General features: G+C 41.1%; 1 protein-coding gene across 2 annotated transcripts in view; it reads right to left on the reverse strand.

The window, feature by feature from the left end:
• Positions 1-14,175, reverse strand: part of lamb2l (laminin, beta 2-like) — a 59,607-nt gene that overhangs the window by 8,251 nt on the left and 37,181 nt on the right. For both annotated transcript variants that reach the window (XM_014409268.3, XM_014409269.3), the window contains exons 10-21: positions 13,526-13,714; positions 13,203-13,382; positions 12,997-13,109; positions 12,108-12,187; positions 11,737-11,893; positions 8,319-8,459; positions 5,651-5,812; positions 5,441-5,562; positions 2,767-2,887; positions 2,202-2,394; positions 1,947-2,090; positions 14-245 (exon numbers count right to left, since the gene is read on the reverse strand). In XM_014409268.3, coding sequence (XP_014264754.3) covers positions 14-245; positions 1,947-2,090; positions 2,202-2,394; positions 2,767-2,887; positions 5,441-5,562; positions 5,651-5,812; positions 8,319-8,459; positions 11,737-11,893; positions 12,108-12,187; positions 12,997-13,109; positions 13,203-13,382; positions 13,526-13,714 — 1,834 coding nt within the window. The remainder of the gene's footprint in view (positions 1-13; positions 246-1,946; positions 2,091-2,201; positions 2,395-2,766; positions 2,888-5,440; positions 5,563-5,650; positions 5,813-8,318; positions 8,460-11,736; positions 11,894-12,107; positions 12,188-12,996; positions 13,110-13,202; positions 13,383-13,525; positions 13,715-14,175) is intronic.

The following is a 14,175-nucleotide window of genomic DNA, read 5'->3' on the forward strand; positions in this document are numbered from 1 at the left end:
GAATTTTCCTTACCGCTCACAGAGATGTCCTGCTGTGAAGTCCCTGCAGCCTCGGCATTCTCCCGTGCGGGGATCGCAGAGGTCTGCATGGCCGTTACACTGACAGGGGGTGCAGCTGGGGAAGCCCCACTGGCCCGGCTGACAGTCAGAGCACTGCCGCCCTGTGGCTCCTTGTCTGCACTGACACTGGCCTGTAACTGGGTCACACTGGTGGCTCAATGAGCCGTCGGAGTGGCAGTCACAGGCTGGGTAGGGGAGTTTAGAGGGTTATATTTTGTTTTTCCCCCAAACATGAATATATATATTTATATATATTTAAAAATACAGCTGCCTTACCAATGAGTCACACTCATATTTACATGAACGTGTGTGTATAAACCAACTCTTTAAAGTTTCTTCTTTTTCCCATTAGAACGAGCAAATGTGTCACTTTATAAGCTTTTCTCTGATTTGCTTTATGTTGAACATTTAATCTTGCTTAGAAAACTTATGATCATTATTATTATTCTAAATGGCCCTGATTTGTATCTCCTAAAAGAAAGAAAACAGCAAGTTAAATAAGTAGCTTCGTTAATACAGAACAGAGTATGTGAGCCCATTTTTACAGTCGCACATGTGATTTACATATTTCATGTCTACATGTCTCATCATTTAACCTACAATTCATTCTAGGTGTGCGTTTGTGCACATGGCCTCGAACACAATGTCAGTAAAACCAACAAAACCATGTCAGGGTGATTGTATTTCTCCCTGACGGGGAAAACGAGCCTGAGTAATAAATGGATTTATGACAATGTTTATTTTGCAAAACAGCTCATGAGCAGGGAAAAAGAAAATAAAAGAAAATTACAGCTGAAACAGAAGTTAGGAAACAGCCACTGAATGCATCTGACCTTCAAAATGATTTTCTTAGACAGTGCTTTATAGTTACAGAGAAAAAACACCTTTCCTGGCTCTATTTCTACAAGTAAAAGTATATAAAGGGCATTCACACACGAAGCGATTTATAATGTCATCGAACTATAGGGAACATTCTGGGCTCTGGTTGCCTAGGTAACTCTGTAATGCACTTAACACTCTGCTATATGTTAATCCAGGGGTGGGCAATCTCAGTCCACGAGGGCCGAGGGCCGGTGTCCCTGCAGGTTTTAGATCTCACCTTGGGTCAACACACCTGAATCACATGATTAGTTCGTTACCAGGCCTCTGGAGAACTTCAGGACATGGTGAGGAGCTAATTTAGCCATTTAAATCAGCTGTGTTGGTTTGAGGACACATCTAAAACCTGCAGGGACACCGGCCCTCGTGGACTTTGCCCACCCCTGTGTTAATCAGTGGTATCCTTAGAAGTTGTGAAACTTTAAACTTTAGGACCTGCCCACTTCATACTGCCAGTGATTATTTAACAGTCGTCATTTTAGGTCTGCGAATGTCAGTGAGTTTTGTGTGGTGTCTCAGGTCCCCAAGGATCGCTTGTGTAAAATCACTTGAAGAGGATGACCTTGAACTCCCAAATCAAATGAACAAGCTTGTTGCGCAGTTCTTGCTGCTCTTACAAACCTCACCGTGCTGCAGAAATTTGTTGTGTATTTTTAGGTAGAAATGAATTAACAGTTATCATTTCAGCATCAGGCTACAAGTGCACAGACAGCTGCTCACAGTGAAAATCAGAAAAGACTGAAACCAAGAGAACGCTCATGAGCAAGTAGCTCAAGAATGTATATATATTTAGAGAGGGGACTGAAGACTTTTGTAAATAAGAGGATTCAGGTTTCAGCTTTCAAAGTAAAACACGTTTAGAGTTTGTAAAGTTTAAAATCTATGTAATTTCAAGTTAAACCTACAACACTATAAAGTGATTTATTGTGCTGTAGATTATTGTGTGAAATCACAGTTTTATCAACAGAACTATATGACAGACTGAGCTGATCAGTGGGCAGACTCACCAGTGCAGCCGCTCACACCGAAGCCGTAGGTCCCCGGGGCACACTGGTCACAGCGCCTGCCAATCACGTTGGGTTTACAACGGCACTGACCTCCCACTACGTCACACTCACCGCTGAGGGAGCCCTGAGGGTCACACTCACAGGCTGGATACAGCAGATATGAATAAATGGAATACACAAAAGGAAATGTTTATCATTTAAAACAGTGCTGAGTTTGAATGGATTTGTCATCCTCGTGTTTTTGTGTCTACTTACGCAGGGCACCGTCGTGAATAATGGAAGAAATACTGCAGATGAGTTTAGAGCACATCTCAGCCAGTGCAGGCATCGGAGTGATCATAAAGGAATCAAGACACATGTAGTGGATCATCTCCTCCTGACGCTGCTCTGACTCTGGTGTGTTACCTTGAAACCCAGGAAGCTCCATGTATTTAGGGATCAATACCAGCTATTGGGCCAAAAAAGAAAGCTTTGAGACAGCTACATCAATTAATGTAAACAGGAATGATAAGAAAATGATCTTAAGTTCTTAAATCAAAATGTATATTATTATTATTATTATTATATGTACAATCATTTCGCAACTTCTGTTACTGCAATTGGATTGTCCCACCACTAGGGGGAAATGTGATGGTGCAAAACACCAAGCAACACCCCCACAGGCCACCCACTGCTGCAGCTCAATTGGACCATGTTCAGACTTAACAGCCATACTAGTAAAAGCACAGCCAAAGCCCACTAAGCCATGGTGATGTCAACTTCCAGCACTTCTGAATGAGAAGGGCATAATGAAAGGGGAAGGCTTCCAGTCTTAGCTCACCGAGTCAATAAGAATGAAGGCAGTGAGATGTCTGTGTGTGGCGCCATGACGCTGGAACCTGATTGTAACCACGTAACGATTGCTGGGCTCAAAACAAAATGGTCTGGGCATCTGGATGTATCTGTAAGAACACATTGAACATGAAAGAACATGTAATGATAGATATATTTTATACTTTATCTTACTTTTACTTTCCACTCTCATTTCATGTGTGGAGAGGCAACATTAACAAAGCCTGTGAAGTGACAAATCGTGGTTGTCATTCACAGGCACATTCACAAAGGTCCAGCTATGTCGGCATATTTGTGCCTTGAAGTTATTATGACAGCATATGAAGTTTTAGAGTCAAATCTACTAAGTAGGACAAATTAGCATTGGGTCACAATCACAATAAATGCACTGATAGGAGTAGAAAGTTCTGGTGACTAACACTAACAATGTGTTAATTTCTAAGCAAAGACTTTTAAAAGCAGAAAATTAGAAAACAATGTAAGAAATTTGCAGATTTGATGAGAGAGCATGAGGGAGAGAGATAGATGCTAATCAAAATAACACAGTGTGAGCCTTGGTTTTATAAATGTGGTTCTCTCTGAAAACAGCATGGCAAATGAGATCAATAACAGGGCTTAGTGCTGTGCAGTTAAAACAGCTTTTAGTGACTAGAAAACACCCAATATGAAAGTAAACTACAGAACAGTACCATGCCAGTTTGCTTCCTGTTGTTTTTTAGAACAAGCATTTTATACCAGGGTTGACTTGAGCTACCCATATTTGCTGTAACTCCTGCGTCTGTGTTTTGGTCTCACTTTACTAATTGGTTTTAGCTGACAGATCCACTGCGGGAGAGAAAGGAAGCTGTGATATGCTCCGGTTGAAGTGCCAGATCCGGGCAGGGTCTTAGTTCCAGATGAGTTAAAACTCTGAAATGCTTTTCAGCAGAAAAGCTAAACCATTTCAGTTTTGAGCATTTTAACTTATACCCTGTTTATGTTTCCTCCGTTCCTCTATACAAATAAATGAAGAATTATGACTTTGACTCTGCAGTCATCAGTCTAAAGTGCTGACCTTCCTCCAAAGGAATATAAATTTTATCCCACAGAAAATGATCCCTGCGAGTGTCACCCACTACAGAGATGTTATCAAATGGTGATAAAGTCTATAAAGATTATAAAAATATACCAGTAAAATGCAACATAGCTGTAAAAATGACAGAAAATTGTTAATCTGGTGATTTAGCGCACAGTGTTGGAAAATAAACAATTTTAATTGCGGTTAATTATTTTATCAATGAGTGGGCGCTCTGTGCTGCTGTTTATTTCTAAAGTGATGGTTGCTTATTAGAGTCCTGAAACTTACTGTCCCAAAAACTGCAGGAGGGTAAAGTGCAGGGGTCAGCAACCTTTAACGTCCAAAGAGCCATTTGGACCTGGTTTCCACGCCAAAGAAAACACTGGGAGCCGCAAATACTTTTTGACATCTAAAATGAAGATAACATTGTGTATATATAGTGTTTTACTCTTATGCTCTGTGTGAACAACTAAGGTGTGTTGCTTATGAAATCCATGAAGTGCTACAGAGGAAATTACATTTTATTTATGTAATTAACATATTTTGAACTCTTAAATAAATATAACAAAAGGAAAGACACCCAGCTGAACTAAAATGATCCATGTAGCAAACAAAAACTGCTGTGAGCCGCCATCCTTATATCGCCTTTGGGCTTTTGGACCTGGCTTTTAAAAAATAATTGGAAAAAAAGCACTATGCTGCTCAAAAAAGAAAAATAAATGTTTGCAAAATTCTACCTAAATATGTATTTTACCAGTTTAAGGTGTGTGGCGGGGCGTGGTCTGCTGCGCCGCTGCAGGGGAGGCGGACGCACCTGAGCGGCACCCGCAATCACGCCTCGCCGCCTTAACGTCCGTGCTATCTGTGCTGTTGTGTTGGTATGTGTCGGGCTGTGAGCTGAAAAGCTACAGCCGGCTGTATGCGTACAGCAACCGTGTGTGAAAAGTGGTCAATAAAGAGATGCTGAAAAGCGTGTTCATGGAAGCATCGTCGGGTCTGCTGTGATATGTTTACAATGGCACTTCTGCTCCTGAACCTCTGCGCACAGTGAAGTGACTGTAAGCTGTCATCTGTGAGGCGTGAGCGGTGTTTGGTTTTAACATAGTTCACGGTGGAGAACAGCTGCTGACACAATGTGGATCTGAAGATCCATAATTGGCCTACCTGGGGTTGAAAGTCTGGATAAATGCACGGCGTTTCGGCGGGTATACCGGCTTCCGCGAGTGTGACGCTTATTTTGAGCGATGAAAAAATAATAGAATATTCTTTTATTTTTATATTTCAATATCACAATAATCTTCCAATTTAGAACTACAAGTTAAAAAAGAACTAACATAAATAAAATCCACTTCAGCTAAATACTTGTTTATTACTAATTTATTTTCCCAAACCACGCGGAGCCGCACTATAAGGACTAAAGAGCCGCAGGTTGCCGACCCCTGGTATAGTGGAATAAGCCTGACTGAGAGCAAGTTACAGTTACAACAATGTAATGATGCAATTTTTCCTGAACAAATCCTGCAAACATACTGGCTGTGATGGCTCCCTCTCTGGATTACATGCAAACCCCATGCACACTCGCATGCATTCATTCAGGTCCTGTTACCTGTTGTGGTGTGGCAAAGTGACAGTGTAGAGCTGTTCAGTAGGTAGGAGGTTTCCACACCGGAGACTGGAGGGCAATTCTACAGATGTAATACTAACAACAGCCTCCCAGTTCTCTGTAGACTACACACAAAAGGAAAAAGGCTTTTACTTCTATTTTTGCTTTTTTTTTTTAAACAAAAAACATCATATTCTCTCCATACTCACACACCTCAGGTTCATAGCGGATCATGATGTCATACTCCATGGGATAAGGTATGTTATCAATGGTGAAAACCAGACCAGCGCCATCTTTAACACGGGAAAAACCAGGTCCTGTCCATGTCACCATATGGCTGAGAGTGTGCTCTCTATGAACGGTCCTCACATCCGGCTGAATAACAAAGACACATCACCAAAGCATGGCTTTCTTTTTGACCTATTATCACTTCTACTTTATGCAATACTTGTGCTATTTTCTGTTTCCTCTTACTGACATAACTGACTTCCTGCCAGCAGCTCTGAATTAAAGGTCGGTGGAATGAAAAAGTCTCATAAAACAACTTTTAAAATTACCAAAGCTTACCAAATAAATGTAAATCATCTTGACCGGTGTCCCCATCAGTGTTATTACAACAGTATTATTATCACGTTGCTATTCCAACAGTAATTCTTTCTTTAACTCTGTTTTGACTTCCAGTCTACCATCTGTTAATACAAGACCTGATATATTAAAATTAAATAATAAAGAATACTTTTTCATTATGTTTTTGACTCTTTTGGGATTCCTGTTCTTTAATCTGTCCCAGTGTTGGTGGTCTTGTACCCACTACCCCCACACTCTTTTTTCAGGTTGACTAGTTTGTGCTGATATCATTGATTTGACAGTTAAGCTTTTAATTAGGCAAACTGACGTCCACTTGGAAAGTGGTCTACGTGCACATGACCACAAACGCCTAAAACTGTAGACATTAGTAATGCTCTGCTATTTAACTCTCCTGATACAACTGCAGAGTCTTATTGGAGGCTGTAGTCTAATAATGACTGTTTCTTTTATTTTTCCATGCAATTTATATCAGTAAGCATAGGCTAAATAACAGAAACACCTCAGTATAAAGAGGCATAGTACCAGAGGTGTGGACTCGAGTCACATGACTTGGACTCGAGTCAAACTCGAGTCATTAATTTTATGACTTTAGACTTGACTTGAAAAAATGTTCTAAGACTTGTGACTTGACTTGGACTTTTACACCAATGACTTGGGACTTGAATTGGACTTGAACCGGTTTACTTGAAAAGACTTGATATTTCACCCCAAATATAAAATTTAACATGCATATTATATGGAGATTGAAAATGTGACGTCATTCACGGGTAGAACTGCAAAGGATTCTGGGAACTCGTGGCAAGAGGTACTAGCGCACGCAGGCTTTCAATTAAAATCAGTCACACAGCGATAAAAAGAAACACAAAAATGTCAAGAAGCTGTTGTATTATTAACTGCAATAGCCGGTCGCATGACAGCCACGGGAAGCCGACGGGTAAAGAGATCGGTTGTTATCGGATTACGTCGTTGAAGAGAAATTGTTCGAGCCATGTTTCCGAAGTAACAAAGATGCGACGGATGGCCTGGATTGCAGCCATTCAAAGATCAAATATAACGTCCTAGAACACTCCAGCTCACAGGTTAGTCTGCTCCAAGCATTTACACGAAGGTCAGTCTTCTGTTGTAGTTAATGCGTCATTTTTCTTAACATAATTGGTGATATAGGTTACAAGCAAGTCTGGCGCTGAACAGAAATTGTCGCGCTATGCTCCTTTATTTATTGTGCATAAATAGTGAATTGTCCTGACACAATATTGCGTTTCGCTTCTGTTATTATGGTACATTGACAAAAACACATACTTTTATTCACAGGATAAAACAGGTTTTTTGTATCACTAATTGCCCAGTGCGATTACAGCATACAATATTATTGTCACTGCTACATTTCTGTGATGCTACCAGAAATTATTTCCACTGCTAATTAATTACGCTTGAGCTCAAAGATCCTATTAATAAACGGTTAACGAATGTGTATTTATGACGACGATTTGTGAGACTGGTAAACTTATGATACGTACGATGGTCTTTCGTTCTACACGGTGCATTTCAAGGTCCTGCACCCATCTGTCGGTAAACTGTACCTGGGCTTGTTGCAGTGACCTGAAGTTACTAAACTTCATGAGTGTATGCACTCACTCCAAGAACCGTATAATTATAAATATGCATATAAATATGCTAAGATGAGATAGCTGACTTCATCTAACTAGCAAATGTTGTCCAGGCTACGTTGGTGATACAGTTTTTTTTAATGTGTATGATATTTTTGTCATGCGATTTTAAAGCTGGTCCTACAACCGCATCCAAGAATAACATGCAGCTTATCTCAGAACTGTCGGTGAAAATTATTCTTGGAGCTAAGTTTAATTGAGCTGCATTTTAAAGAGGTGCAATTTCACAATTTGTGTATATTTTCTAAGTTCACTATTTTGTATGTGTTGAGAAAAACACAGATTTTAAAATTACATGGTCTAATATTTACATTTAGCATATAACTGCAACATTATTTTTTCGTTTGTTTTTTTTAAAGACTCGAAAGGACTTGAAATTCAAAGTTTCAGACTTGTGACTTTACTTGGACTTTTACACCAGTGACTTGAGACTCGACTCTGACTTGCCTGACATTACTTGAGACTTGACTTGAGACTTGAGGATAAAGACTTGAGACTTACTTGAGACTTGCAAAACAATGACTTGGTCCCACCTCTGCATAGTACAGTGGTGAGCTGTTCCTATTAGGGGTCTTCACAAATCAAAAATTAAATGAATAAGTCAATAAAAGAAACAAAAATCATACTGTTTGTTGAAGCTGCCGAATACGTCTCAGTGCTGCCTGATGTTGCTGCGACTTGGCAATGTTACGGTGCCGCCGGTGCCTCCTGAGCTGGTTGCTGAGGTGCTGAACACAGTCATTAGTTGCTTGTTGGCGAACTTGGCCCTGGAGGGGAGAGAAGAGGAGAGTTTTGACTTTTAACTGACTGTTTAAGGAAAATAACATTTTTATTTCTAGTTCTCCACACACAAAAACACAAAAAAACACCATCCCATCTTCAACAGTGTCAAATTTATATACGCCACACAAATACAAACAAATTTTCACAAGCAAGTAAATAACAAAAAATGTTTTTTATCAAAAGTTATCAAACTGAGATGAAATGATCTGAGTCTTTCGTGCATAGAACATTTAGCAAAACATGTCAAAACACCTTCACTTTGGTTTCGTCTCCTGTGCTCAAATTGCTGGGGTGTAACAGAGAGAAACAATGATAAGAAAAATGTGAGATGTTTTTGTGTGTGTGCTGTTTGTTGTACAGCAATAATAAATTGTGACATGTCGGTATCTGTGATCTGGTCTAGCGATGTCATGGATTACTTCAGCTGTGAAGGCCTACACAGAGATCCAGCACTTTGACTACATCTTGCTTATTCTACACCATCCTGCAACTTTAACAACTTAAAGACACCAACCCTTATTTGTTCAAGCAATATCTTCACTTGTTTAGTGTCTCACATTTCTTCTCATAACATTCCTGAGTCACTGAAGTTTTCCCTACATTCCTGCAGCTGTGATGTTGTAAGTGAGGACTGTTGCAGCTTGCCCTGAGGGCTAAAGGAGGAACTATTGTATGCTGTGTGTCTATTAACAATGAGGAGGGTGGCAGCAGGTGGTGAGTGCAGAAGACAGAAACAGTGGACAACAAATGTACAAATGTGGGTACAAACACGTGGTAAACAACAAAAACAGTGATGTGAAGAAGAATGGAGTCTGATAGGCATGTAAAATTAGTTGCCGATTACAGGAACAGACTTGTCGCAGTGACAAGATCTCCTTGTTGAAACAGGGTGGATGGGGGGACCCTTTTGTAGTCTGGTGATCAGTCTGGTCCTATCCGGTCCATCCGTCTGGGTTGCAGGGGCAGCAGTCTAAGCAGAGACTTTCCTTTCTTCGGCCACTTCTTTCAGCTATTTTACAGGAGGCCGAGGCGTTCCCAAAGCAGCCAAAGGACACCCTCGAGAGTGTTCTGGGTATATGCCAGGGCCTCCTCCTGTTAGGACATGACTGAAATACCTCACCTAGGAGATGCCCAGGAGGCATCCAAGTGAGATGGTCCAAGTATCTCAAATGGCCCTCTCGATGTAGAGTATACATAAACTCCTCCACTTACAGCAGCCACTTGCTCCGAGCCAGGAGTGGAAACTCCACCCTTTTCATCTGAGAACCATCAACTCAGACTTCACATCATAACCGTTTTACACTCAACTACAAACCCAAGCCTCTTCCAATGCAAGATGGAAGTCATGGCTCAATGAAGGCAACAGAACCACATCATCTGCAAAAAGCAAAGATGAACTCCTCAGAGCACCAAACTCACCACCCGCTACACCTCGGCTGTGCCTAGAAATTCTGTATCTTTTTCATTCTTCTCCATAAAAGCAATAAACAGAAGTGGTAGCAGAGAGCAGCTCTGGTGAAATCCCATTCCACTGAGAAAGAGGCTGACTTATCACCAGCCATGTTTATTTTGGGATAGCTCCCAAAAATTAGTTCAATGTTCTATGAAACCAAAACACTCCTCCACAGGACATACTGAGAAATGCAGCCTTCTTGAAGCCCACAAAACACATGCAGACTGGTTCGGCAAGCTCCCACGCACCCTTGGATGTGGTTGAAAGGATAAAGAGCTGAACCATTTACATGCGGAAATTGCAACCGGTTGCAAGTTCTGTCAAAACTCAGGAACAGGACACAGGTCTGGGTGGAAAGTACTCAGGGCTCCCAGTTTCACCAGCAGAAGCTGTTGTTGTAGCCAGTTACTCTGGTCATTGTTTCCAATTGTGGATAATTGAAAAACTTAATAAAAAGCTAAAAATGTGATGAAGGATAATTAACTGATGCTTGATGGTGAGTGAAATCTTTCTTTTGCTCACACAGTTTCCAAAAAATACAAAAGACAGGCAGAAGAAGAGACTCTGACCTTTTGCTGAGATGTGTGTGTCTTTTATGTAGAGATACTGTAAGTGATCGGTGACCTTTGAGGTTTCCTAAGTGAACATGTTGGATCATACAGCTCATTACTGAAAGCCACACTATGTGAACATACTTCCATGGATACAGTCGTCATGTATCACATTCTTGCTAAAACAAGAAAAAAGCCTGTTAATTAAAGTCGTGTCCATTTAATTAATGAATTTTTGTGACAGAGATCCCACTATATGACAGGAGTTCTCTACACAAACAAAAAGGTCCCAAAGGAAACTTTATTAGGGGTTACAAGATGGAACTATACCTCTTGGATTAGAGTGACTCCACACACACAATCCAATCCTCCTGAATGGGTAAGCAGATGCAGAAACTATAACGTAGCTGTAATCAGCAGCAGTCCTTTTTTATAAACCCAGGTTAAAATCTTCAAGCGCTTTTATGAATTTGTCAAATTTAGGGCTACTACTAAGATCTGTTTGTGTGTTTTAACACCTCATGTGTCTTCTTGCAGCAGCTAATCATGCTTTTTCTCACTTTGAGCTCACAACCATCTTCTTGAAAAGCGGTTACATAACCTCTCCACCATCAATCAGTATTTCAAACCTGCTGCATGCATGAGACACAAACACGTCTAAGTTCTAGGTTTATGCTTGCACAATGGCCTTCCTTAAACTTTACAAATGGCTTGCTCTCCCCAGCTTATGATTTTAAGTGAATTTTGCATCTACTCATTTGGGGTTTGGGGTAAGCTCAGCATTTTTCTACAATATGGCCTGCATTTGTATAGCGCTTTTCTAGTCCTTAAGGACCCCAAAGCGCTTTACATTACATTCAGTCATTCACCCATTCACACACTGGCGATGGCAAGCTACATTGTAGCCACAGCTGCCCTGGGGCGCACCGACAGAGGCGAGGCTGCCGGACACAGGCGCCACCAGGCCCTCTGACCACCACCAGTAGGCAAACATGGGGTTAGTATCTTGCCCAAGGATATTTGGCATGCAGCCAGGAGGCAGCCTGGGATCGAACCACCGACCTTCTGATTGGTGGCTGACCTGCTCTGCCACCTGAGCTATAGCCACCCCACCCCCATTCGCTTCTTCAAATAAAATGTACGTTTTTGAAGTTAGATTCTACAGTGTGTTGTTTTGACGTAGTCAGCCTAGTAGTATGAGCCAATGATCGTAAATGTGAATAAGTGGTTTACACGGCACCATGCTGCTGTGCTCACCGGCAGTACGGGGTCAGCAGGAGAGTGTCCGGTGGCATCTTCGGCCTCATACTTGTAGAAGTCCAGCGGAGCGCAGAAATACCCGGGCTGCACATCAGAGCATTGCCGGCCAATTAGGTGCCTCCTGCAGTCACACTGGCCGGTTTCCATCATGCACCTTTAAGTATCACATACAACAATGTGTAGACAGCCTTTTACTGGTGTTCTTGAAATCTCCTGTCTATTTGTTGTCTGCACAGACCATCAGACTGAACGAGTCACAGCCTCACTTCGTGTCCACTTGATGCTTTTTGCATCTAAACGAAATACTTGCAATTTACAGAATGCTTAGTTCTTAAAAGCAGAACACAGACGATACAAAATCTTTTTACCTGTTGTTGAAGGCTCCTCCAAAGTCACAGTCACAAGGTCTGCAGCCTGCCAGGTCATTACTAAGGCCCCAGTATTCAGGCTGTAGGAGGAACACAAACCTCACAATTAGCTTTTTTCACAGTTCATGTACACTTTTTTTGTACACTGCTGCTTTATCATGAACACTCAAAGCAGGAGTTCTATTTGTAATCGTGCTAGTGATCCATGGCTAATCTGCAGTCAGCAGAGACTGAAGGAGTCACTTGGATGAGTGACAAAAACATTTCTCCCACTGAAAACATTACATCCACATGAACAGAATCAACTTTTTGGGATTTCCTAACCTGGATGGTTGTGCATGCATCAAGATAAACTCCACTCAGTGTTTTATTAGCGCACACACTCTCTGGTCACCTCATCTAATAATATGGATGTTTAGGTTTCCAGGCTGTAAATGAAGGCAGTTTCAACTCTTGCAAAGAGCTCACTGCACTGTATTCTCTGTCATTACACAGGCCAAGTTTACCAAAATAACAGCAAGAAAATAGCGCTATTGAAAGTGTCTTTTTAAACAACAGCCCAGTGCATATAGCCGATTAATGCAATCATGTCGGCCAGTTCAGATTCAGTCCGATTGCTGAATACAAAATTGCTGTGATGACGCACGGTTTAGGTATAGATCCCACACAGAATTTTAAAATATGGCCCCATTAGTTTAACAAGTCAAAGACAAACATCTTCCAGTGCATTATTTAAAGATCCTCACTTTCACCTCCTTATTTTTATTCTTGGACTGCACTGGAATATCTACACAGAGTAGATTTTCATGCATTCAAGGCCTGCTATTGAGCAAACCTGGACATGAGCTTAGGATGAAACCTGAGAGACAGAACAACGACTGTTACTAACCAGACACTGGTTGCAGTAGCGGCCGGTGACATATCTTTTACAGGAGCAGTCCCCACTGATCTGATCACAAGGAGCTCCCATCACGATGATGCCACGAGGATCACAGTTGCAAGCTGATGAATAAAGACACAGAAACATGAATGCACATAAAGATTTGAGATATCTACTTTTGTTCAAACACATTTTGGCGGCAGATGAACACATACGTTGGCAACCCAAAGGGTCATTCTGGCTGAGTCCATAATAACCCTCCTTGCAGTCATCACAGCGCGTCCCCTTCACGTTGACTTTGCAGCGACACTGTCCCGCAATCATTCCCATTTCAAAGTTGGTGTGGGTGTCACACACGCCTCCCTCCAATGACCCCACTGGGTCACAGTCACAGGCTTAAGTGAAGGAATGATGGAGATTGTAGGTAAAAGATGACAGGAATGACAGGAAAATTTTATGTTTCAGAGCAAAATTCCTTTTTTATACTCAGTACTGAATTTCTGTACCAAAGGAGAGAATCAAGGTATGAGAGACTCACAGATACAAACCCGTGGATCTCTAACATCTCTGTTTGGATCTTGGTAGTAGAAAGGTTTACACGTCTCACAGTTGCGTCCCATAGTGTTGTGCAGACAGTCATCACAAACTCCTCCAGTAACATTACCCGTTGCCATATACACTGCCATGTCAAAGTGGCAGTGGTCCGAGTGGCCATTACAGTTACACTCTGCAGAAACAGGCAAAAACAAAATGAGAACAGTTAAAGAGCAATTAGAGCAAACTTATTTTATGTCTTGGGTCACAAAGCAAAACTCTCCCATCTGTCAGTGTAAAGATGTTTAACTAAATGTTTAACAGCTTAACGTAAAAAAGAAGTCCAGTTTTTTTACATGATAAAAAAATGCTGCTGTAGTAATGAAAGAAAGCTGTCAGCAAAAAAATCCATAAATGTTTAAAGTTACGGTAGCAATTATAATAAAAAAAACTTGTCATTGTATAAAATAAAAATTTACAGTACCAAGTGAAAAAACGGGAACTTTTCTGTGTTTTAACTGTTATTACTTTGGTGTAGTATCAAAGGGAACGGGGGAGGTCTTTACGAGTAGGAAAAACTATAAAAGCTATGACAACACAGTAAAAAGTCAGAAATCGATGCCTTCTATCACATGTCCGAAGCTGTCTAGCTGT

This window comes from Maylandia zebra, linkage group LG20 (assembly GCF_041146795.1).
Source record: "Maylandia zebra isolate NMK-2024a linkage group LG20, Mzebra_GT3a, whole genome shotgun sequence".
In the NCBI taxonomy this organism is placed as follows: Eukaryota; Metazoa; Chordata; class Actinopteri; order Cichliformes; family Cichlidae; genus Maylandia; species Maylandia zebra.